This window comes from Bactrocera oleae, chromosome 2, assembly GCF_042242935.1.
Source record: "Bactrocera oleae isolate idBacOlea1 chromosome 2, idBacOlea1, whole genome shotgun sequence".
Classification (NCBI taxonomy): Eukaryota; Metazoa; Arthropoda; class Insecta; order Diptera; family Tephritidae; genus Bactrocera; species Bactrocera oleae.
In genome coordinates this window covers 49,125,020-49,151,574 of record NC_091536.1, presented here as the reverse complement: position 1 = coordinate 49,151,574, position 26,555 = coordinate 49,125,020, and the positions used below count along the sequence as shown (strand labels likewise).

The window sequence follows — 26,555 nt, the reverse complement described above, 5'->3', positions numbered from 1 at the left end:
TACATTTAATTTTGCATATTTTATAAAACGCGCGTAACGAATGTCATCGTCATTCACAGCAGTATACAAACTTCGCATAACCTATTTAGTAAGCTGTGTTAATCTGACACACATAACCTAACATAGCGCTAATAATAATTTTATTAATTTATGTCTGTTTTCTTTTAAGACTAAGAAGTTTGTTGTTTGCTAATAAGTGTTTGTTAATCACGGTAAGTTCACAGCTTAATATCGATTTTTGGTAACTTTTGATGACTACACAATATTCAAATTTGGTATAACTGGTTAAACAGAAAATATAGGGGAGTAATTTTTTATTTTCAGTTGAATTTTCGTTTTTAAAAATGCCACCAAGTTTTTAAAAATGCTACAAAAACAAACCAAGATAACTATTTTTCTGTGTGAGTAATCGACTTACTTTTTGTTTATTTCGCAGGCTATTATTTAAATTTTTAAAAATGAATGCCTGAAATACTAAAAAGAGGGTTTGGATAGTGCAGCAAAGGGAATTCTGACGGGCTTTTGGCGGCACTCCCCGAAATATATGGACCATTATAAGGATGTTTGCAGAATCTAAAAGTATCTCAGTAAGATCATACCATCAAGATCCGTATTTTCAAGTTCAAGAAACAATCGCAGTAGTTACTTCGTCAATTCAAAATTCACTTTTTTGAGAAGTGTCGTGAAGACGTTGAAGATGATGAGTGCCCAGGTGCGCCAGCACCTCAAACAAACAATGAAAACGTATCAAAAGGGAAAGCAATAGTTATGAATGTTCGCCAAATTGCAATCAGAGAAGTCGATTGACTCATGACACGAAATTGCGTGAAGCAAGCGACCAGATTTGTGAAAAAACAATACATGGCTTTTGCACAACGATAATGCTCCTGCTTCGGTGCTTGCTCGTGAATTCGTGGCCAAAAACAATAAATGTATTGTAGTAAAACCCGCTAAGAACCGAACCCGCATAACTAACCAAAAACTTACAAAAGTACTTAATCGGGCTATTTTGAGTACCCTAAGCCGAAGTACTTCAAAAAGACGGGATTTTTCGTAAGGCAATAAATAAATAAAAATATAAAGAGGGACATCGTTTTATAAGCATATAAGATATTAAAAGCGCATCCGTGAAAGAGCTAAAGGCTATCCCAAAAATCGAATTTGAGAAGTGTTTCGATGATTGGAAGAAGCCCTGGCATAAGCGCATAATATTATATCAAATGCCCCTCCTTTTGAAGGCGACAACATTAGTGTAGATAAATTAATATTTCGTATTTTTCAAACAACAAAAATTCCCGTTGTTTTTTGAACACATCTCGTATGTTAAAACTTGTATTGTATTTGGCATGATTTGTTTTCCGATGCTCGAATATTAACCTTTACTTACATACATACTTGTATATACAAATGTTTCGATGATTTATGTATAGGGTCTCCGACGTTTCCTTCTGGGTGTTACAAACTTCGTGGCAAACTTAATACACCTTGTTCAAGATATAAAAAGTAGAAAATTAAAGCAATATCAAGAAAATAATTGAAAACTAACTCAAATAAAGGAGAGTAATTTGGAGTGAAGCTGCCGAAGCCGATCTAATAGAGTTGTGTAAAAAAACAGATGTTTTATAAATATCCAACGGGAGTAAGGACAGCCTAGATTGGTGAATAAATTGAATGTACATAATGTAATCATTTAAATTTTTTGGTGGGAACATGATGTAATACACCGACAATGCTTGATGCGGTGTTGGCCCATGTATATTTGACTTTAGCATGAATATACTGCATGTTGCATATTATATTACAAATGAAAGTATTAAAATTAATTTTTAAGATATATCCGTAGTATTGGTGTTAATTGGAAGGACTTTCGATGTTGTAACTTTTAGTTCAACCTTTTTTCTAAAGTGAAAAGTGCTCTTATCCAACAAATATTCGTCCGTAAGGGATAACGGTATCTAATATAAATTAATTTTCCAATTTACCAAAATATACATACTTATATGTACTCATACCAGTATATATGTATACGAGTGAGTGTATATACTTGTAAATTTTTTATTTACCTTGCAGTTCCATGTAATGGGCACCATGAACAAATGCAACATAACAAAAGTATTAAAATTGTCAATGCGACTAAAGTTGCTAAAAATATGAGCAGCCAGAACAGCAATTTATTTTCGGCTTTGTATAGAGTCTGTAAAGAAGTCGTAATCTATTTGAATTTACTAACTTAAAATGTTTTACAAATAATTGAATACTTACGTCTGTCGCTACTGTGTCGCTACCATTCATTATCGCATATGAACTATTGTGTTGCGATAAACGTTGCTGTATCTGCGATATATCTACAACCGAAGTGCTATCATAAAGAACGGTAGCTGTTACGACACTTCTTCGCATTGTATCCGTGTTGCCTCCTGTAATTGTGTTTGCACCGGGTTCGTCTGGTTGTAAAGGTCTAATATCATGTATTATTACTTTTCCTCCCGTTATGGTAGAAAGTGTTTCTTCTGTTTTAACTTTATCAGGACTTTCACCTGGCACTACGAAAGTCACAGTACCTGTTCGACTTTCGGGTGGATATATACGAATGTTTGTGGTGCTAAAGCGCACAGGTACTCCTAAATCATACGCTCGCGCTGTTAGAAAAAAAATGTCCTCATCAATGTGAGATAATATTTGACGCTTTTTTCGTGCTTTGATGGGTAATGTAATCCTCTCTCGCACAGTTAGTTCACCAGTTATTTTATTCAAAGTGAATCTATTTTCGTAGTTTCCGTTAACTATTTCATATCGCACTTCGTTGTTAGGTGATGTTGCATCCTTATCTATGGCGTTAATAATGGCTACAGAGGTGAAGGATTTCAAGTTTGGAGATAGTATAAATTCGTACACCTCTTTCTCAAAAATTGGAGTTTCATCATTGACATCTATAATTTTTATAATTAATGGCACTTGAGCACGATTACCTGTACCATCATTGTCCCGTGCTTCTACGTATAAATGATATTCGGGCATTATTTCACGATCAAACCCGTGATTGTCAGTGGAAACTGTAATTAGTCCTGAGTCTGCGTTTAAATTTAATGAGGTGTTTAAATAGCCCAAAATAGCTGTGTATCGTATATGCCCACTTAAATCGGCTGTGTCTACATCGGTGGCTTTAACTTGGATAACTTTCGTTCCTACAGTCATATTTTCTGGCAGCTCAACGGTATACATAGACTGTTCAAATATGGGCGGATTGTCGTTAACATCATTTATGTATACAGTTACGTTGACGGTAGTTGAAAGATTTGTAGTTGGTCCTAATTCTTGAGCTAATATTTGAAATTGCACAAAATGACGTTCTTCATAATCTAAGAGAATATTATCTCGTACGCGTATGAGAAATGAAGTACTCCGTTCAGCAACATTCGGAGAAATCTCAAACGTTCCGTTATTATTGAGTAAAGTCAATGAAAAAACTCCATTTTTGCCGATATCATCGTCATAAACACGTGACACATATGGGTCGGCAAATGTAAGCGCAGTACCTTGTGGGGAATTTTCATCAATTCTTGAAACGTAGCTGAAAAATTATACAAAACAGAAGAGAAAATTAAGTGCTTATTAAACTTCTTATGTAGATATATGTATATGTATATTTGTATTTTTGTAGGTGCATTTTACACTCGCAACAATTCGTTTTGTTCTCTTAAAATTTTGAAACCTAACTACTTATATTGAAGAGCTAGTGACTAAATTTTGAATAGAAGAAAGAATCCGCATAGATACATATATTAAATCTAATATATTTACAATATTTCTTTGAGGACACGTAAATATATATATGTATACTATATTATGTGTATTGTGTGTCAACCTACTAGTACATTTATACAAGTATCCGTATTTCCTTATAAAGCCCTTTTAAGACCTCTGCAATCACTTTCTGTTAGATTAACCCCTTCATTGATACAGTTAAAACTTATGAATTATCTCCAGTGTTACTCATTTAGCTGGTTACTCACTTTCTGTTAGATTAACCCCTTCATTGATACAGTTAAAACTTATGAATTATCTCCAGTGTTACTCATTTAGCTGGAGAGTAACGCTTTAACGCTTGGCGAATCGAACAAACTCTACACGATGCTCAAACAAACGGGCAGCACTTAGGGTGCAATCCTGCGCTAACACGTCTTCTGACGCATGCGCAATAGTGGTATGATTCTTTCTTAGCTGAGAACTTATATTTTTTTCGTTAAAAAACTTTACTGTAACCATTTATTTTGGTTTTCTATAAATTATTAGAATTGATTTTAAGTCTTAAGTTTTAAAAATATAATACAAGAAAAAAAAAGAAATTTGTAATTTCGTTTGTCATTTGAACCATTCAAAATAGTAAAAGTGAGCTAAAATATGTAAAGCAAAACTTGGCAGCATTGAAGATAGAAGTTATACCACTTTAATGAGGTATCCGCATACTCTCTTGCTTCAATTCAACTCGATAGCTTTGTTGTTGCTTTCGCATGTAAATTTTTTGACAAGAGAGCTGAAGCGAGAAGAGAAATTACCAATCGAAGACAGCTATTATATATATTTTAGTAATATATGTAGGTATGTATAAGAAGTCAACATTTCTTGTTAAATTGTTAAAGTTACTGTATGCTATAAGTCGAACACTCTTAGTCATGGATAAATTATTTATCTATGCTCTTAGTGTTATTATTTTACTATGTCTTATTTGCAGTTTGCAATATTTACATCAAAGCTAACCTATTTAACAGAAATAAGTAAACTCATCATATGGGTGCTAGAAAAACTTTAAATTTATACTATTAAAAATATACTTGGCACCGATGTGTTGCATGTGTGTTAAAATTTTGTGTTAAAATTTTATGTTTAAACTAAGTGCACTATACTAACTGATCATTCTCGAAATAAGGTGCAGAATTGGTCCGTTCTGGTAAAAATAAAGCCAATTGTACTGTTGAAGCCATAGCTGGGGGCTCGTCACGTCCAACTTTAACTTCTTCAGCAATCACGGTGAGTAAAACAGGATCTCCAACATGAGTGAGAGCTGCGATTTCCTCCAGTGGCCGCATCAAGAATATTTCACCTAAACAGCATTAATAATATAAATTACTGGTTACATACGATTAGATTTCTTTATAATTTTAGTCAGAGAAATCTATATGATATCATTATTATACAAGTATTGGAATTCAACTGATAACTGTCTACATTTTTATAATCTCGCAGATTTTGCATAGAGTTTCTTTGTTGTGAAATAGAGTTAACGAGATAAAATTTCGCATGTCTGCCCGTCCGTTTGTCCCTGCAAGCGAATCTTAGAGTAAACATTTGTAGTTTAAAAATGTTTGAGAATTGGGGTTCTAAATGGTTTAATATATGAACATACATCCACTTTAGCGCCTCATTATACATGGATGACACTGGATAAGATAATTTTCTTCTGTTTTTAATACTCCTTTATCCCCCCATATTCCTAATACTGTATTTAAGTGTAAGTATTATTTTAGTTATGCTATAGTTTAAAACGGTCTATATTATCAAGCACACATATACTATTGTACATATACTGCATTCCGTTATTGACTACACCGAGTAGATCGGTAATTGTCTGAGTTATCTTAGTTTAATATAATATTATTATTATGTATTTTAGTTTACTGCCAAAAGTCAATGGAATCAGTCATTGTATAAATTTACTTATACAATGGAATCAGTCCACTCAGATGGCTTACCTTAGATGCACTATTTGCTAAGAGTTTTATTCTGATAACTTAGTTACATATGTATACTGTAAAGTGAAAGAATAAGAATTTAAAAATGTGATATATACGAATTAGGTGTAGTTGAAGTCCGATTTCGCCCATTTGTAACATAATGATAACGGGACAATATTATGCACCAAAATTGTTTGAAAAGATAAGATAACCGTTATGGACAGTGTGAGGATGAACTAGGATATCCTGTGCTTCTTCTTTACTTTACCGAGTTAAAGACAGTGCGCCAGTTGTTCTTCGCTATTTGCAGCCAGGTTCTTCTCCACCTGATCTCTTCAACGGAGTGGAGGTCTTCCTTTTCCACTGCTTTCACCGCCGGGTACTGAATCGAATACTTTCAAAGCTGGAATATTCTTATCCATCTGGACAACCTGACCTAGCCAGCGTAGCCGTTGTCTCTTGATTCGCTGAACTATGTCAGTTTTGTCGGATATCTCGTACAGCTCATCATTCTATCGAAGGCGGTGAGGTTCTTATCGATCCTGATGGTACTCTTGGTGTTGCTCAACGTCTGTTTACACATCCGTATTAGTTTTGCATCCCCACGTTCAGACAAAGCGGCATTAAGGCAGCTCTTTTCATGCTGTCGAAGGCGGCTTAAAAATCGACGAAAGTGATGTGTGTAGATCTTCTTTTTACGGGTATTTTTCAAGATTTGGCGCATGGTAAATATCTGGTCAACAATTTTAATCGTCGGGCATGCTTTTAAAGAATTTGATGCATGAAATTTGTTAGTTCTTCTCCGCTGTATTTGAATAGCTCGGCCGGCCGCATAGTTGGGCAATGGAACATCTATACCATCGTTATCGATTGGGAAATCGGATTCCTCTGTGTTTTCTCCAATTCAGTATGCCCTGGACATCAGTTACTAGATCACCTCTTTGCGTCGTACAAGAGTTTAATCCAGTCTTCTAGCCTTCCGTTAGTTGCCGCATCTGCATATGCGTCTCGCTTCCCCTCCAACTCTCGGTATCTATCTCACCCCGCTTGACCAGTACTATTGCAACATTGCGAGGTAGGCAGTCCGCTTTCTCTCCACAGCGACACGACAGTTCTCAGCTGTTCTTTTGACCTTTACGAAAACTAATTGTCTCGCTTACAGCTGTACGTAAGGAGCTTTAAATGCCGTCCCGTAGTTCCCTTATACCAAGTTTCTGATGACTGTTCTCAGAGAGCAGGAGTGTCAGTCGTCCATCTATCACGTCATGATCGATCTAGTTTTCGATCCGGAGACTGCCAAGTACCTTGAAGAATTTTCCTGTGCTGATATCTTTACTACAGACAACCATATTTCGGTTCCCGGTGAATTCGATCAGCCTCAACCCATTTCGAAAAGTTTTGCTATGGAATCTGAATTTTCCAACTGTTGTGCCAAAGATATCTTCTTTGTCCATCCTGACGTTAAAATCGCAAGGCCGTTTCAGTCGTTCATAAAAGGCAACTTTGGTCATATCGTTCTTCTCTTCCAATCCCTAGATGGCTAAAGTAACCAGCGAAAGGAATGAACAGCGGTAAAGGTGTTGGGAAATTGTTATCGACACTGCAATAGTTATTACACAATATTACTCGCTATTGCAATTCTCTAAATAGAAACTATAAGTGATTCAATGATTTCAATATTTATTTATTATTTTTCGGGTTTAATCGGAATCAAATGTCATATAAGCATTATTCGAGGACAGGAAAATAATCAGAATCTTTTTTATTTCATTTTAATTGGGTTCTAAAATGTCAAAATCATGTGTTTTGTAAAGTTTTGACTCTCTAGAGATAGAAAGAAAAATTAAATATATTGCTATTTTTATTGTGTAAGCTATAGCAGCTACATAATTACGCGGTTAATATGAAATCATACAATATAACCAGCATTCGAGTACCTTAGAAAATGATACGCTATATGTACTTGATATGTAAATAAATACTCTTCAATCAAATATTACCTACTTTATAACTAGTATGAACTAAAGGACCAATTAGTTATCAGACATTCCATAAAAAACAACAGATACAAGTATAATACTCGTATAATATAAAAATAAGCTTATGATAATGATAGATTTACGTCAAAAAGTGCCATTTTGGCACTATAACATAGAAATATGAAAATAACGTTATGTACCGAATTTTGTTGAAATTGGTTAAGCAGATCTCAAGATATGGGTTTTCACCTAAAAGTAGGCTGTGCCACGCCCACTGTATAATTTTGAACGCGGTTTCTATAAAGTCATCTCATACCATCCCAGAAATAAAATTTAATGTCTCTGGCGTGTTTAGTGCTTGATTTATCGCGCTTTTAGTAGTTTTTAACAGTACCGTTATATGGGGAGTGGGCGGAGTTGCGACCTGATTTCAACTATTTTCATACCGTCAATAGAAGTGCTAAAAACATTTGCTTCCAGTGAATTTTGTTATTATAGCATTAGCGGTTTAGAATATATGCACATTAAACCTATTAGAGGCTGGAACACGCCCACTTTAAAAAAAAAATTTAACTGCAGATGCCCCTCCCTAATGTGATCTTGGTTAAAGCTTTTAGCTACACGTTGCATAGTTGCAGGGGCATATTTTGTTTTCTATAGGGCTTCTTAACTGTTGATTGTTTTGTTACAGCAGAGAACTTAAATGTTGTTTTAAGTTCTCTGGTTACAGTGCCACTCTAATATTATATATTTATTGGAGTTTTACTTTCACTGAAAAAAGTTGCGAACTTAGAGGCGAAGCTAATAAAAGCGTTTTAAAAAAGTAAGCAATTGATATAATATATTTGTTAGTTGATATTTGATATACATAAATTATCGGGCTAATTATTCTTTATGAAACGCATATTTCCGATTGTCAAGTATTGGACTAGTTGAAATAACTTTCATTTTTAACTTTTATTAACTGAAAATAGTTTTGATCAAACGTTCAAAAATACTATTCTTTATTAATCTTCTTTTCTCTTACCACTTGTATCGTTAATATCAAAAAAGGAAGTAAATGGATTTCCTTCGGAAACAAGACCGTATCGCACTTCACGGGGACTTCCTTTGTCACCATCTTCGGCATGTACTTGCAGTATCTGTAACATAGTAAAATTTATTTTATTAGAAATTCAAATAATTTAAGTTCTCATTTCGTGTACATTTCAAATCAAAATATTTTGCTGATGATACAATTTTAAATCCGACATCGACAATTGTTCACTTCCTCAATTGAATATGTTTTCTAATTGAAACGTGGTGATAATTGCTTTTGTGAAACATAGCAAATCAAGCTATCACAGTACGAGAAAAGCTTGTCCCGAAAAATTTGTAAATGATATGTTATTCAATTATTAGTGCCATTACCTGGGCAAGATTCTCAGTGAAAGCATTTTCATTTAAATTTGTGAGAAATATTACTGAAATAATAATATGCCTTTGTGTCAAAAATGGGTTAAGTACACCTTAATAAAAATGTTTGATCATCCGGTTGATATTGTACCATATATGTATATCGGTCAATATGTGAGTTATCTTTATGAATCATGTATCGTGATGCCAAAAATGGATAAAATCGGGTCAATACTTCCCATCATACACCTAATATAAGGATTTCAAACTTCCGATTGGCCTTATACCGTATATATCGGGCAATATGTAAGATATCTTAGCAAAGTGAAGGATAATACTAGATATACTACATTTGATTTAAGGCCGAAAATGTGTCAAATCGGTCCACGAATATATATTATATATGCTGAACATGTTCGTGTGTGTACGAGTTATATTAAAAAAATTGCATGGAATCATGTTCTCGAGTATAACTGAGTAATTCCAAGAGTTATATATACATATGTCTGTATGTCCCTCAATATGTCTTTGGCAAAAACTCAAACATTCTCGTAAGTGACAAAAAAAAACGTAGACGCATCATCATCGACCAATAATGTTCAAGCAAACTCACACCATATTTTCTAAGTAGTTCATATTACAACGACAACAAATTCATTCATAAGGAATGTGTGTCTGCGCCAAAGCAAAGTGCGTTCGTTCATAACTCTGCGCCGCGCTATTTTTACTGTGCGCTTGGTAAACCACATTTGGGTTTCATATAGAGTCCCTAGGCAAATGTGCGAAATTAATTTAAATGAATGAATGAAATTGAATTTGATAATATTTCATTAAAACGAGAAAAATTCTATTTTACAAATTTGACAACCACCACTGAAAATCCTACCTCTCCCCAGGCGTTTGTATGTTGCCCACAAGCTGCTTCCTCACGACGATGGTAAAAATCAGAAATTGAAGAATTTGTCTGATATTAGCGAGTTAAAATAATATTTTTATTTTTTTCATATTATGCACTATATATGGCATTGAATTATAAAATTTATATACATATGTAAAATTGCCATTCATATGAAATATTTAACTACTTCTATGTATTCTAAGAACAGTCCATATAGTACTACTATATGTTTACTTATTATCATTGTTTCATAGTTTGTCGATTTCGCCCATTTTATCTAAAAACGACGCTATAAAAATGCACCCCAATCTCTAATCGCAGTATTTCAAGAGTGCATAAGCTAACTTTCAATAGCAAACCACTGCAAAAATGACAAACGAGACACCGCGACGATTCGCACAATGTGGTGTCAATATGTATGCGAGCTCATATACATGTATGTATATATGTATGTTTGTCGACAAAGTCGTCTTTTCGACAACACAATGTGCGGGCGAACTCGCCGTTATTTCCTTGGCTTGCAACCATGCACAAAGGCGTGTCAAGTGAGAACTTATAATATATTAATATGTTGCTTAATTTGTATTGAAAATCACTAATGCATTAATGACTTATTCGATTAATAAAAATATATCTGTTGTAATTATGTGGCAGTGCGCCCCAACCCCTCCTTGCTTGCAATCGTTCAACTTGGTTCTCGCAAAAAGTGTGGACAAAAGTCATTGTTTGTGCGGGTCAAGAAGAAGAAAGCATCAGCGTACGTGTATTTAAGAATGTATGTGTGATTATCACATTTGTGTAAATACGCATAATAAGGGAATATTCAATAAACCTAAACATATGAACATATTTTCCTGAAATATTTTTATTATCTCTGGAAGTAAAATAAGCTATTAAAGTAATTTAATTGAGATATGCTTAGATTCCAATAAATAAAATAAAAAATTATATATAATTTAAGTTTCATGAGTTGTAGGATTCGAACGTATATGCTCATTTTCGGATTAAGCTTAACTCCTTCACCCTTACGACCTAAGCCACCACAAAAGTGAAACCGCGACCGCTTAAGCCATATTTTTTTAGGGGGGAGTTATGAGCGCGCACAAAAGTGCACATTTGGTCCATATACATATACAAGTACATATACACACATCTCTGGGAGCACAAGTAGTGCAAATGTCGCAAAGATTGCTCTGTGACATTCGACAAATTCTTTTAATCAGAGCGGGTAGCTAAGAAATTTGTGTAGATAACAATGGGTATGAATGAGTGCTAAAAGAAATCTATGAAAAATAATATAACGATTATTATTTTGCAATTAATATAGAGAAGGCACTAGCTGGCGTAGCAATATACATATGTTGTTCCTCTTGCTCAACGAGCGGACGTAAAAACTTGCAATTAATTCTTAACACTTTTAATACAATTTGCGGAAATATGCGGAAATTCACATACCATTTCGCACATTGTGTGGTGTATTTTTATTTTTCGAAGTTATATTTTTCGATGTTCCCTCATCTGGAATTACAAATTAGTACACAAAAAGATTTCATTTAACATTTGCTTTGTACTAATATTAATCATCCAACTAACGTTATTTTGAATAGTTTTACGTCTGATTTTAACCAGAAAACGAAAAAGCATTAGATACTCTACCCAAATACAAAGGTTCCTTAAAAAACATGATTCCGATTGTTCACTTTATATGACAGATATATGATATAGTGATCTGATATGAACAATTTCTTCGGAGAATACATTGTCGTTTTAAACAATAAATAAGATACCTCGCCAAATGAAAGAGTTTTTCATACAAGCACTTGATTCCGATCGTTCAGTTTGTATGGCAGCTATATGATACTGTGATCTGATCTGAACAATTTCTTCGGAGAATACATTGTTGCCTTAAACAATAAATCATGCCTAATTTTGTGAAGATACCTCGTCAAATGATAGACTTTCCATACACGCCCTTTATTCCGATCGTTCAGTTAATATAGCAGCTATGTGCTATAGTCATCCGATCTATAAATCTTCTGCGGATATTCCATTATTACCTTAAATAATAATCCGTGACAAATTTCGTGAAGATACCTCGTCAAATAAAAAAGTTCCCTATAAAAACACTTGATTCCGATTGCTCAGTTTGAATGGCAGCTATATGCTATAGTGGTCCGATATCGGCCGTTCCGAGAAATGAGCAGCATCTTAGTGAGGAAAGTACAGGTGCAAAATTTCAGAACGAGAGCTTAAAAACTAAGGGACTAGTTCGTATATATACAAACAGACGGACAGACGGACATGGCTAAATCAACTCAGCTTTATAGGGTCTACTTCTTTTCCGTTGGATTGACAAATAAATAAAATAAAAATGATTTTATATGAAATACATTTTGGACGAGAAATCCTGAAAATTTAACTAGTTTATCCTTAACTTTATTTAAAAACCCTTTTTTTTATCTAAAAGAACCTAAATGTTTCATTAAAAAATTTAAAATTTTAAAAAGCTTTGAAGGTTAAATTTTTCATTGCAACTACTTAGTATAAAAAATACTTGGACTTAATTTTTATGAACAAGGGGACAATTGGGGGTCCACGTGAAGTGATCTTGCTGAAATCACTACTACTTTACACATATTCTCGTATAATATAGTACAACTTATATATGTATACGACGAATCTTATGGAAACAAAAAGTTTTACGAAATGTTCAGTACAACAAAATAAAATTTTTAAACACTTTGAGGTTTTAACGAATTTTGTCGTCAAATGAGTTCCTATTACTTAGTACATACAAGTATAATTGTCGCAGCGAAACGGGCGAGTGTTTGCTGCTGTATAATGTTATGTTAGTGTATAATTTTTAAAGTTATATTTTTGTATATTTAGGTATGATACCTTATCGCCCGGAATAATACCAGCTGATAACTTAGTCACAGGTGATGCTGATGTAAATACAGGTGGCTGATCTTGTACGTCTTGAACAATCACTACTAGTTCGAGTCCAGCTATGTTGCGGTTGTCTTGACCGGGCTCAGCGTAAGCATCCTTTAAAAATAATGAAAGAAAAATTAAAAAAGCTTTAATAAGGGAAGAATCAAACATAAAGGATATTCTTAAAAAATATGGGGTGTAATAGACACATGGACATATGTACTTCATTTACTTTTGGAACTGAAACATGCTCGTACCATGTGCAGTGAACTTTTTCCATTTAGTTATTCTTTCGCAACATTTTGCACAGGGTGTAATAGCAATAACTTACGTAACACTTCAGATAGCTTGAAGAAACTTAAAACACATATTAGTAAGCATCCTGAGATTGGTATTTCAGATAGACAAAATCGGAACGCATTCACAAAATGCCATAAGTAATAAAAAGTATACAGTGTTATAACTTAGTCACCAATTAAACAATAAAAAACTTCAATATAGTAAGGATGTAAATTTGGGGTGGCTTAGCAACTACGTATTCAATCTGGTGGCTATGTCAATCATGTCCGCCTTATAAAGGGTGTTTTTGTTTAGAGGTATAGAACTTTAAATTGCAATAAAACATCGATGGATTATTCGATTGACATGCATTTTATTTATCTGAAAGATAATCTTGTGACATTACATTTTAAATATGATTTCTGGCATATGACCACCACGGTTGGCTCGGATGTAGTCCAATCTGGACGTCCAATTTTCGATGACTTTTTCCAACATTTGTGGCCGTATATCGGCAATAACACGGCGAATTTTAAACGGTTATGAAAAAGTAAGTAATCATGGTTCTATACCGATCACCATTGACTGTAACGTTCTGGCCATCATCGTTTTGAAGAAGTACGGACCAATGATTCCACCAGGACATAAAGCGCACCAAACGGTCAGTTGTTCTGGATGTAACGGTGTTTCGACATACACTTGAGGATTAGTATCACTCCAAATGCGGCAGTTTTGTTTGTTGACGTAGCCATTCAACCAGAAGTGCGCTTCATCATAAAACGAACGTAGTGTGCGATACGTATTCCGCCTAGAACCATTATTTTCGAAATAAAATTGCCGTATTTGCAAGCGTTGTTCAGGCGTGAGTCTATTCATGATGAATTGCCAAATCAAACTGAGAATAAATCACTTGACAGCTTTTAAATCGGTCGTTATCTTGAACAGTAAACTTAAAGTTCTATACCTCGAAAAAAACACCCGGTATAAAAATATCAAAACTGAGAACTTTAAAATTCTAAATTAAAAAAAAGAACTTTAAAACTTTAAATATTATCATAATTTGTTTATTATAATTTGTATGTAGTGTCTACAATATATCAAAATCATGTCTACTCATATATAATAATCAGTTTTAGTGTTTGCTTTCGCTTATTAATAATGGAGTGGGGAACTAGAGAAAATCGTGTTGCGGTGATTGTTTTACATAAGTGTAAAAAAACTTAATATTTTGAGAATTTTTGTTTATTGTTCGTTTTCCGTAACGTATACTGTAGATGACAGAAAGAAAAGTGGTCATCCTCACTTGGTTTGAACCAATTCAGCAAAAAATTTGGAGCAACTTACGTCAAAGGAAAGGTATTTATCGACCAGATCAAAGTAAAGACTTATTCGAGATGATCTCTTCTGGCAACGCGCTTGAAGCAAATTTGCCTCAACAGATGCAAGCGAATTCTTTTGTGGTACGCGGTCAACGCCCATGATATTATCCTTTTACATATAAAGAAATTTGCACTGCTGAAGAAGTTTTTAATCAGCAAAACGGCAAAATCTATGCAAAAATAAAGGCAAAACAGCAGTAACAAAAAGATTTGGTGCTTTGCCAACTCTTTGTTTATATTCAGAAAGCGTATTTTTCAGACGAGTTAAATAAAATATATTTTGCAAGGGATATTTATATAAAATGTTTTTATATAGCAATTATTATAGGTAAAATAAAAGAAAAATTCGACTCATTGTTAAAGTGAATAATATTTTAACATATTTAACATTTGTGAAGTCTTTAAATATACATAAGTTTCGAATGTTTGATTTTTAAAATCTCATTGAAAATTATAAATTTACAGTATTCGAAAGTCTTTGACAAACTGTTGTTTATATACTTACGTTAGCCAATATAGTTAAATGGTACATAGCTTGTTTTTCGAAGTCAAGTGGACCTAGCAAAAACACTGTACCTTCTGTTGTTTCTGCTGAAACAATCTTTTGTCTTATGGCAAAAAGTTGAGAGCCCTGAAATTAAATGTAGAATTTATATATTTATACATGAGTCTTAACAATTACTAAATAAAACTAGTATTCTTTATGAAATGAAAATCTAATTTTCAGCTTTAAATGAAATATAAAATTTAAACCATAAACAATGATTATTTTTGCAACTAATTGGCGCTGAAAAATACATCATTATTGTTGTAAAAACGATTTACCATATATAAGTAATATATTAATATCTAATAGGCGTTTTGAGTCTGGCACAAATTTGTTAATACTGCTAATATTAATTACGACTGTTTAACCAAAGGTTTCTAACCTCAAGTCCGGTAGTTTCAAGTTTCTCTCGGCCAAGCATAGTTTCAGGCTACTCCTTAAAGAAACCTCACCTTTCCTCTGAGCTTCGATCTAACCGTGAAAAAGCTTACTACGTCTCTTCTCCATCGATTTTGCACCGACAAAGTAGAGTATTGCAGAATATCCCTGTTTGGACATTTTATGTACTCAGATCATCTGGGTTTTACAGCAAAGCACTTGCTGGCATATGCACGGGTGCTATGGCAGTATTGATGTTTTCAGCCTTGCACCACAGATGAGAGTCACTCTTTGACGTGTTCAAGATTTTTAACGAGTGCATCTTTTTCGAGCGCCGTTCACCAGACGACTTTTCTATAAAACATTGTTGACTTGGCTATGGTTTGTAGAGCCAAATCACATAGGAGAGGTGGATTTCCAATATCTCTACAGCATTATAAGGCAACAGATGCCTTCTTCACTCGCACCTAAAAGTTAGGTCTCCGCGAATGCTTTCTATCAAGGATAAGCCCTAGGTACTTTATCTTGTCTTGACGGCGAAATTTTTTTACCTCTGTTGTGGTAAATAAAACTATTTCAGTTTTACTTGGGTGACGGTTAAACTGCGTCTGTTCGCCCAGTTGGATATTTATTTGAGGTACCCTTAGGATAGACAGTAGACAGTAGTTATAATAAGAGAAACGTCGCAGGGGAAAGAACCGCACTTTGCGGGAAGCCCCTATTGATCTTTCGAAGTGAAGAAAAGAAAAAATCTAAAAACTATTACACAACAATGACTGTATAGATATAGATATTTCCAGATGGATGACCGTCGAAATTCGAATATATTTATTCACTCTCTTTAATAATAATGATCATGTTAACAACGATCTCAATGTAGTAAGCCAAAATAATTAACAAAATTAAATTATCAATATCAGTTTCTACTTACCCATAACTCAAGGTAAACTGGTTTTTGGAAAAGTGGATTTTTGCGAGCAATTACATAATCCAATTCTGTTCCACGCTTTGCATCCTTTATCCGTATAAATTATAAAAATGTAATATAATTATTTTATGAATTTATTTTCTTTAATATAAATGTTTACCTCTGGAATCATTATTATCCCCGGCTTGTGGGGAAATATGAGGTCGTGTGGTGTTGTGAAATTGGTAGCAGTAATAGAACACAATTGGCTAGTCATACCCCCTTTTGTGTCCTTTACCGATACCTGGAAGTCATAGTACCGCCCCGGTTCTAAACGTCGCTGTAACACAACATTTGCTTGGCAAACGGAATTGTATTTGGTGCATGGAAGCGAATCAATCTTAACAGAGGCTGATGCAGAATTGCCTATAAGTTCAAAGGTAAGTGGATAGTCAAACTCTTCGTCGGTCGCACGTATTCGATAAATCACAGCTCCAACTTGGGCATCCGCCGGTACTAAAACAAGTCGCATTCGTGTTAATGAATCAAATTTGGGATCGGTGCAATGAACTATATGTAATGGACAAATGACAGCAAAGAGTATGCTGATTGTCCAAATCCGCAACACCGTTGTTTTTCTTTGCATTAATATAGAAAGTGAAAAGTAGGTTAGCGGTTGATAAACTTTTCTAATTTTTAATGCTAAGGCCATCCCTCGTAAACACGAACTATAAATTTCATTAATGTATTGATTCTTTGCATGTTTTCCTTTTTTGCTGAAAGTCATTACCGCAAAATTGCAACTTCAAAAGGGTTCCTGAAAAACGAAGTATGTAAATACTTATTAATTATATACGTATATACATACTTGTACATGTATGTATAAATTATATATAATATATAATAATTTACTTGATATACAACTTGTGGTTACTATTTTTATATGAATGCCAGCTTGATGTTACTTGAAAACTACAAACTGTTACTTGAATGAATTATTGTGAAACATAGATTAAATATATAGTATTCTTTTTAACTTCCCGCTAAGAAAATGGAAAATTTTCTAAAAATCGGGAAGATATTGGTTTCACCCCATTTTGCAAAAATCGAGTTCTCAACAGATCTCGACGTTCTGAGGGTCGAGGAAGCTTCCCCGAACATTTCTACGATGATGTCCGTATGTCTGTATGTATGTGTGGATGTATGTGTGTGTGTGTGGATGTATGTGACCCTCTTATAACTATTAAACTGCTCAACCGATTTGAATAAACTAAACGGCATTCCAAAGGGCACTTGAATTTCGTGTAAGTTTGGACCCAATCGGACCAGTAGATTTCGAGAAATCTCAAAAATAAATTTTTTCAAAATGAATTTTTTCCAAACGACTTGACCGATCGACACCAAAAATCAGTTCTAAACCTTGAAGAAACACATCGTTTGCCGCAAACCGGGTCGAAATCGATTGATTTACTTGCTAGATATCGAAAACGAAAAATTTCGAAGAGCTCAAAAGCAGTGAAAAAAGCGAAACTTGAACGTTAGCGTATGAAATTAGAGGGAAGTTGCAGGGATGGCCCTTGAGGCCAACCGTTTTCCACATTTTTTTATTTGACAACAAGTTATATGTAGCACAAGTGTTTAATGATTTATGTGGTAAAACTTCTTCAATTAGATAGCAAAATAGAGGAAGCAAAAGGAAGCAATGGAACATAAATAACAGTCATTGTACATCCTCATAATCAACAATTTATATCTTACTGACTTATTCTGTTTTCGACACCTAATCTAACCTTTTTTGGTGTTAGAAAAGAATGCAAAGCTTTTTTGAAAGCTTAGCTTGTATATACTATACTTCGTATTGAATATCCTGCATTCGGAACATTTGTCTTTTATAAATTTATTAAAGCCCGTTAGAATTACATGACTATTCTTGTTGCGAAAATAAAGTTATCTACGATCTTAATCATAATGTTCACTGCAATATTGAAAGTGAAGATATACATATAAATCAGTAGACACCATTGTGAAAGCAGATAAGGCCGTCAATTACTCAACAGTATTTTTGAGTTCACCGGATTTACCAGAAACCCTAAGGCATAGAGTGAAATTTTGGGACTTATGCCAAAGCAAAATTTTCAAATTGTATTTAGTAAGCTAATTTCAAAATAAAATTGATCAGGAGCTTGTTTTACAAAAATTTTGAGTTAAAATGTCACACTTAACATAAAAATTGAGCATGCCATTCTATGTATCCTACGTTTGTCTCGTATACTTCTAATTAATGGCAAGCGTTGTGAATATACATATGTTAATTTATAGAAGATATCTTCAATTCTGTAGGCATTGGAAAGTAATGCATCGAACGAACTATAGTAGTATACAAACATTTTTTAAATCTGGTTTGTTTGCACCTAGTTTTAATCGGTTTCATGGGTAAATTTTAGAATAGTATACCCCGAGTCCAGTGTTAAAGTGGACTTGTACAGATAGAGGAAGTTATTCAGATAAAGTTTTTATATATAATATGTATATATACATAGTTGCCGCAGAGTTATAGTTTTTGAGATATTTGCATTTAAATTTCAAAAATTACACTATTTAACGTGCACGTTTCTTCGTTTATCCACTAACACATCACTAAAATAACTATAATCCAATACTTAATATATGTTCATTTTTTTATATTCACACAATAACAAAAGGGTTGAATTTTAAAAAATAATCAGTGTTACCTTATCTACATAGGAACTAAAAGAAATAAAGAAAACAGATTTATTATTATAAGTTTTTCGCCTTCAAAAAAATAACCCTAGTCGGTCCAATACTAGGAGTGTCTTCCGTTCTTTCGCGTAGAACTCCTTTTTGCATGTTCGGGCTTTGGTCGCGCTTCCAAAAAAAAATAACCCCGGTCGGTCCAACACCGGGATTTTTCATGAGAAAAGAAATTCTGAAAGATTTTTCGTTACTTATCACACGATTATGAATGTTGTATTGACGGCAGAAATAAATGGATTTGAACAAAAGTTAAATACTAAATTAAAGTTATTTTTGCACTTTTCAATACAAAATAAATGCGTACAAATGAATTAGTGAAAGTGTTTAAAAGTTTAAGTGTAAAATTTATTATAAATTAAATAAACCCGCACTTTATTGTTAAATTTTTGAACTTTAAATGCAAATATCTCGAAAACGATTTTCTTAATCTGGAGAACTTCCTCTCTGTACATACCCAATTTAACTCCGAATTCGAAGGATGCTATCATAAGGGGGAAACCAGTTTAGGAGGCCGAAATTCGAGTGTTTTTGGAATTGTTTTTAACTGAGAAAGAATACTTAGAATTCATTTAAACTTCCAGGGTAGTTTATTCCTATTTTGAACTACACTTTTAAATTTTTCGATGCAATTTACGCCGGAAGTGGTGGAGTTAGAGGGTGGTGTCCATTGATGACCGCCATCAGAGATGACTGCTGGCGGGGCACCTGGAGGTCACAGTTTTGATCTGAAATCATTATTTTTTTTTCTTTCGTTAGTATAACTCTGGCCAAAACAGTTGAAAATTGAATGTTTTGGAAGTGTTTATATAAAATTTTATGTTTTTATATAATTTTTTTTCTTACTTTTCTTACAGAAAAAGTATAGTTTACTTAATAATATCATTCCAGAGTTTGGTTCATATTTTTCGAACTTGAATAAAGGATATTCAAACAAATTTTCAGATCGATTCGTCAATAACTTTTCGAGCTAGAATTCCCGCAAGTTGAAAAAAGTCGTTTCGAGAAAAACGCACTTGAAAACAAGTAAGGAAGTTTTAAGTTCGGTTGTAACCGAACATTTTATACTCTCGCAACTTGCAGGTGTTGGCAAAATTATATATTGAAGGAAGTCAACTATAGGCACTGGGGTCCACATATTCAGTACTTAGGGTCTTGAACAGTTTTGGTTCGATTTAGACAGTTTTTGGTCACAAGGTGGCATATTTTAATCACATTATTCACGCAAAGTTTTATCCCGATACAATCATTATTGCTTGATTTGCATAATGGAATTTAAAATGGTGTTATATGGGAAATAGGCGTGGTTGTAATCCATTTTCGCACTATAACATAGAAATATGTGAATAATGTTATGTACCAAATTTGGTTGAAATCGGTTAAGCAGATCAAAAGATATGGGATTCACCTAAAAGTGGGCGGTGCCACCGTCGTCTCATACCATCCCAGAGATAAAATTTAATGTCTCTGGCGTGTTTAGTGCTTGGGGGTTGTCACCCGATTTCAACCATCTTAACACTGTCCGTGGAGGTGCTAAAAACATTTGAATTTTGTTATTATAGCTTTAGCGGTTTAGGTATATGCACATTAAACCTATTAGGGGGCGGGACCACCCACTTAAAAAAAATTACATTGCAGATGCCCTTCCCTAATGTAATCCTGCATACTAAATAACAGTATTGTATCTTATTGTGGAGCTTAGTTATGGCAAGTTATTGATTTTAGATTAATAACGTTTTTTTAACGTGGAAATGGTACGATTATGCCCATCTACAATACCAAACTTATTACAGCGCCAAGGAACATGTGTACCAAGTCTCAGTAAGATATCTTAATTTCTACTCAAGTTATAGCTTGCACGGACGGACGGACACACAGACAGTCACCCGGATTTCAATTTGTCTCCTGATTATTTATATAAGTATACCCCAAATATCTAACTCGATTAGTTTTAGGTGATACAAACAACCGTTAGGCGAACAAAACTATTATACTCTCTAGCAAGATGTTGCGAGAGTACAAAAAAGGCGCTTCGGCACTGAATCGACCGGTGTTTACCTTAGTGTTCATATCATAGGAACTAATTGGAATTTCGATTTGAAACTTAAGCAACATATTCTTAAATAGTTGTACTAACAATTTCTGCAATAAAAAAAAATCGATTTATTTTAATCATCTAAACTGGTTTCCCCCCTCAAATCTCAGCCAGTTTCATTAAGAAATCTCGACCAGCAACAAACTGAAGTGGGTATTGGAATTATTTTTTGAACAGGGTATATTAAGTTTGCCACGAAGTTTGTAACACCTAGAAGGAAGCGTCGGACTCTATAAAATATATACATAATATATGTATGTATGTATAAAATATAAATGACCAGTATGAGGAGCTGAGGAATAGACTTACAGCAGAGAATGTTAATAAATAGAGAAGGCGCAAATGTTAGCTGTGCTAAAATGTAAACTATTAAAAGGGAACATCGAAAATGCGCAAATTCAAAAGTTCAATTACACCACGTCAAAAAAGTACCTTCCCCTCATGATAATCGAACTTAACAAAGTATACCACTCTAAGCAGGAACCAAGTAACTAATTTGTAACCACCTTATAAAGGAACACCTTAAAATAATAGATTTTGAAGAACAAAAATATAATGAGGAAAAAATGAAAATGAAATTAAAATAAATTTAATAAAAAAGGTTTATAAAAATTAAAAAAGCCAAAATATTTGATGTAAATTTGCAATAAGGACCTGTGCTATACAAGCAGTACCAAAAAACGCAGATGCACCATCATCGACCAATAAGATTCGAGCTGGCTTGCCCCATATTTTTTACATATTTCATATTACAACGCCAACAAATTCATTCATAAGGAACGCGCGCCTGGTCAACCAAATTTGGATTTCATATAAAATTCCAACCACAAATGCACGAAAACGAAGAAGTAAAAATTGAATTTGAATGCTTCAGTAAAATTGAAGAATCAGCAAAATTTCAGTTTTACAATTTGTGTCACTGAAAATCCTATCATCCCCCTCGCATTTGTATGTTGCCCACAAGCTGCTTCCTCACAACATTTGCTAAAAATCAGAAATTGAAGAATGTGTCTGTTCGATTTGAAATATTAATTTAATTTATTTCATATTATGCATTATATATGACATTATATGATAAAATTTATATAAAATTGCTATTCATATGAAATCTTTAACTACTTCTATATATTCTAAGCCCCCTGCATATAGTACTTTTATATTTTTACTTATTACCATTATTTCATAGTTTTCGATTTAGCCCATTTTATCTAAATTCAACGGTTATGAAAATACAGGCCAATCGGTAGTCGTAGTATTTCAAAAAAGACATAAGTCAACTTGCAATAGCAAACCACTGCAAAAAGGAAAACGATACAACATAGCCGACCGACGTTGTCGCAAAATTGTCGATTCAAACAAATTTTGTCAACTCCGCGACTATGCGCAAAATTTGGTGTCAATATGTATGCGAGCTCATATCTATGTATGTATTGTATATCCATATGTATGTATATTTGTCGACAAAGTCGTCATTTGGTTTTTTTCAACAACACAATGTCCGGGCGAACTCTCCGTTATTTCGTTGGCTTGCCACCATGCACAGAAGCGTTACAAGTAAGGGCTCATAATATATTAATATGTTGCTTAATTTGTATTGAAAAATACTAATGCATTAATGACTTATTTTCGTAATATAATTAATATATACGTAAAAATATAAATACACATAAATTCATACTTATTTAAATGTTTTTAAAATAAATTCGATTATAAAAATATATCTGAAACAAGTAAGGAAGAGCTAAGTTCGGATGTAACCGAACATTTTATACTCTCGCAAAGTCAAATGGTATACTCGTTTGAGATTTCTTTGTGGATTGACTGATATTTTCGGTAGAAGGTCAACTATAGGTACTGGGGTCCACATATTCAGTACCTAGGGGCTTGAACAGTTTTGGTTCGATTTAGAAAATTTTTGGTCACAAGGTGGCATACTTTAAACGTATTATTCACGCAAAGTTTTACGCCGATATAATCATTGTTGCTTGATTTGCATAGTGGAAAGTGAAAGAATCAAGTGGTATTTAAAATGGTGTCATATGGAAAATAGGCGTGGTTGTAATCCGATTTCGCCCATTTTCGCACTATGACATAGAAACATGAAAAGAACGTTACGCACCGAATTTGGTTGAAATCGGTTAAGCAGATCTCAAGATATGGGTTTTCACCTAAAAGTGGGCTGTGCCACGCCCACTGTCTAATTTTGAACGCGGTTCCTATAAAGTCATCTTATACAATCTCAGAGATAAAATTTAATGTCTCTGGCGTGTTTAGTGCTTGATTTATCGCGCTTTTAGTAGTTTTTAACAGTACCGTTATATGGGGAGTGGGCGGAGTTGCCACCCGATTTCAACTATTTTCACACCGTCAATAGAAGTGCTAAAAACATTTGCTTCCAGTGAATTTTGTTATTATAGCATTAGCGGTTTAGGAGATATGCACATTAAACCTATTAGAGGCGGGACCACGCCCACTTTAAAAAAATTTTTTTAACTGCAGATGCCCCTCCCTAATGTGATCCTGTGTACCAAATAACAGTCTTGTATCTTATTGCGGAGCTTAGTTATGGCAAGTTATTTGTTTTTGATTAATGGCGTTTTGTGGGCGTGGCAGTGGTCCGATTACGCCCATCTGCAATACCAACCGTCTCACGGTACCATAAAACATGTCTACCAAGTTTCATAAAGATATCTCAATTTTTACTCAAGTTAGAGCTTGCACGGACGGACGGACGGACAGACGGACGGACGGACAGACAGTCACCCGGATTTTAACTCGTCTCTTCATCCTGATCATTTATATATATATAACCCTATATCTAACTCGATTAGTTTTAGGTGATACAAACAACCGTTAGGTGAACAAAACTATTATACTTTGTAGCAACAGGTTGCGAGAGTATAATAATTATGTGGCAGTGCGCCCCAACCCCACCTTGCTTGCAATCGTTCAACTTGCAAAAAGCAAAAAGTGTGGACAAAAGTCATTGTGTGTGCGGGGCAAGAAGAAGCAAGCATCAGCGTACGTGTATTGAAGAATGTAAATGTGATTATAACATTTGTGTAAATACGCATAATAGGGAAATATTCAATAATCCTAAACATATGAACATATTTTCCTGAAATATTCTAATTAGTTCAGTGAGTAAAATATGCTTTTTAAGTAATTGAATTGAGGTGAGGTAAAATATCAAATAATAAAATAAAAGAAAAATAAAATAAAATTTAAGTTTTATGAGTTTCAGGATCCGAACGTAAATGCTCGTACGCGGATTGACCTTAACTCCTTCACGCTTACGACCTGAGCCACCGCAAAAATGATAGCCCGATCGCTTAGCCACTACTTTACTGTTATCCTTTGCCTATTAGATATTGTTCATGGAAAGCACAAAAATGTGTTGAAGAATTTATCTATTAATTACTTAATTTGTTGTATATTCTGCGGCTTTAACTAATAATCCTCTTATATACAAAAATTATGATTTTCGGTAATATGCAAATGTAAATCAGCAAGCGCATACTTCATTTAATAAGATTCTTTGTGTCTATTTATAGCATTTTCTCCGTTTCGATCATTGCCTGGTGTATTTCAAAAGATTCGATGCTGTACTTTTCGATGTTCCCTCTTGTGAAAATCTCAATTTAGTACTTCAATTGCGCCTTCTCTATTCATTTACGTTCTCTACTTACAGTTACCATCTATAAAGATATACAAGTATATGAAGCCATTGAAACTTGTTTCATTTAGAAAGTTATCACTAGACTCTCTCTCTCACTGTAGTTTAAAACTAAAAACAAACAAGTAAGGAAGGGCTAAGTTCGGATGTAACCGAACATTTTATACTATCGCAAAGTTAAATGGTATTCGTTTGAGACTTCTTTATATATTTTAATAATTAGAAGTAGGAACTGTTGCCTTAGTTATTTACTTTTCACTCACAGTGAAAATAACTAGAGCAATTTGTAAACTAAGTTTACTCAAATTATGAGAAATCGTTCTTGTGCTTTTTGTATACGCTTATAATTGATTTTATATAGAATGCATTACAACTGTATTGAGAAGTATGAAAAGAAATCGTTTTTGGACAATGAATAACATTTTTATACTCTCGCAACCTGTTGCTACAGAGTATAATAGTTTTGTTCACCTAACGGTTGTTTGTATCACCTAAAACTAATCGAGTTAGATATAGGGTTATATATATACAAATGATCAGGATGATTAAAAATCTTTATGAAACTTGGTAGACATGTTTCTTGGTACCGTGTGACGGTTGGTATTGCAGATGGGCGTAATCGGACCACTGCCACGCCCACAAAACGCCATTAATCAAAAACAAATAACTTGCCATAACTAAGCTCCGCAATAAGATACAAGACTGTTATTTGGTACACAGGATCACATTAGGGAGGGGCATCTGCAGTTAAAATTTTTTTTTAAGTGGGCGTGCTCCCGCCTCTAATAGGTTTAATATGCATATCTCCTAAACCGCTAATGCTATAATAACAAAATTCACTGGAAGCAAATGTTTTTAGCACTTCTATTGATGGTGTGAAAATAGTTGAAATCGGGTGGCAGCTCCGCCCACTCCCCATATAACGGTACTGTTAAAAACTACTAAAAGCGCGATAAATCAAGCACGAAACACGCCAGAGACATTAAATTTTATGAGATGACTTTATAGAAACCGCGTTTAAAATTAGACAGTGGGCGTGGCACAGCCCACTTTTAGGTGAAAACCCATATCTTGAGGTCTGCTTAACCGATTTCAACCAAATTCAGTGCATAACGTTCTTTTTATGTTTCTATGTCATAGTGCGAAAATGGGCGAAATCGGACTACAACCACGCCTACTTCCCATATAACACCATTTTAAATTCCATCTGATTCTTTCACTTCCACTATGCAAATTAGGCAACAATGACTGTATCGTGATAAAACTTTGCGTGAATAATGCGATTAAAGTATGCCACCTTGTGGCCAAAAATTGTCTAAATCGAACTAAAACTGTTCAAGCCCCTAAGTACTAAATATGTGGACCCCAGTGCCTATAGTTGACCTTCTACCGAAAATATCAGTCAATCCACAAAGAAATCTCAAACGAGTATACTATTTGACTTTGCGAGAGTATAAAATGTTCGGTTACATCCGAACTTAGCCCTTCTTTACTTGTTTATTTATTATATCGATATTATTACACATTATAATATTAACAACTTTAAAAATAATATAATATTATTATATTAATTTGTATATAATA

At 34.0% G+C, this 26,555-nt stretch overlaps 1 protein-coding gene and 1 pseudogene across 6 annotated transcripts in view; both read right to left on the bottom strand.

Annotated features, from left to right (window-relative positions):
* Cad86C (Cadherin 86C) overlaps positions 1–26,555 on the bottom strand; it is a 72,012-nt gene that overhangs the window by 19,727 nt on the left and 25,730 nt on the right. For 3 of the 6 annotated variants that reach the window (XM_070113104.1, XM_070113105.1, XM_070113106.1), the window contains 8 exons: positions 16,610–17,245; positions 16,453–16,536; positions 15,102–15,227; positions 12,903–13,052; positions 8,739–8,853; positions 4,909–5,101; positions 2,263–3,571; positions 2,064–2,212 (listed from right to left, as the gene is read on the bottom strand). In XM_070113104.1, coding sequence (XP_069969205.1) covers positions 2,064–2,212; positions 2,263–3,571; positions 4,909–5,101; positions 8,739–8,853; positions 12,903–13,052; positions 15,102–15,227; positions 16,453–16,536; positions 16,610–17,215 — 2,732 coding nt within the window. In that variant the 5' untranslated portion in view covers positions 17,216–17,245. Of the gene's footprint in view, positions 1–2,063; positions 2,213–2,262; positions 3,572–4,908; positions 5,102–6,000; positions 6,088–8,738; positions 8,854–12,902; positions 13,053–15,101; positions 15,228–16,452; positions 16,537–16,609; positions 17,246–26,555 lie in introns of those variants that run through there. The other 3 variants (XR_004976366.2, XM_036362067.2, XM_070113107.1) reach the window with 2 other exon arrangements.
* LOC138858995 (uncharacterized) lies at positions 6,581–7,247 on the bottom strand (annotated as a pseudogene).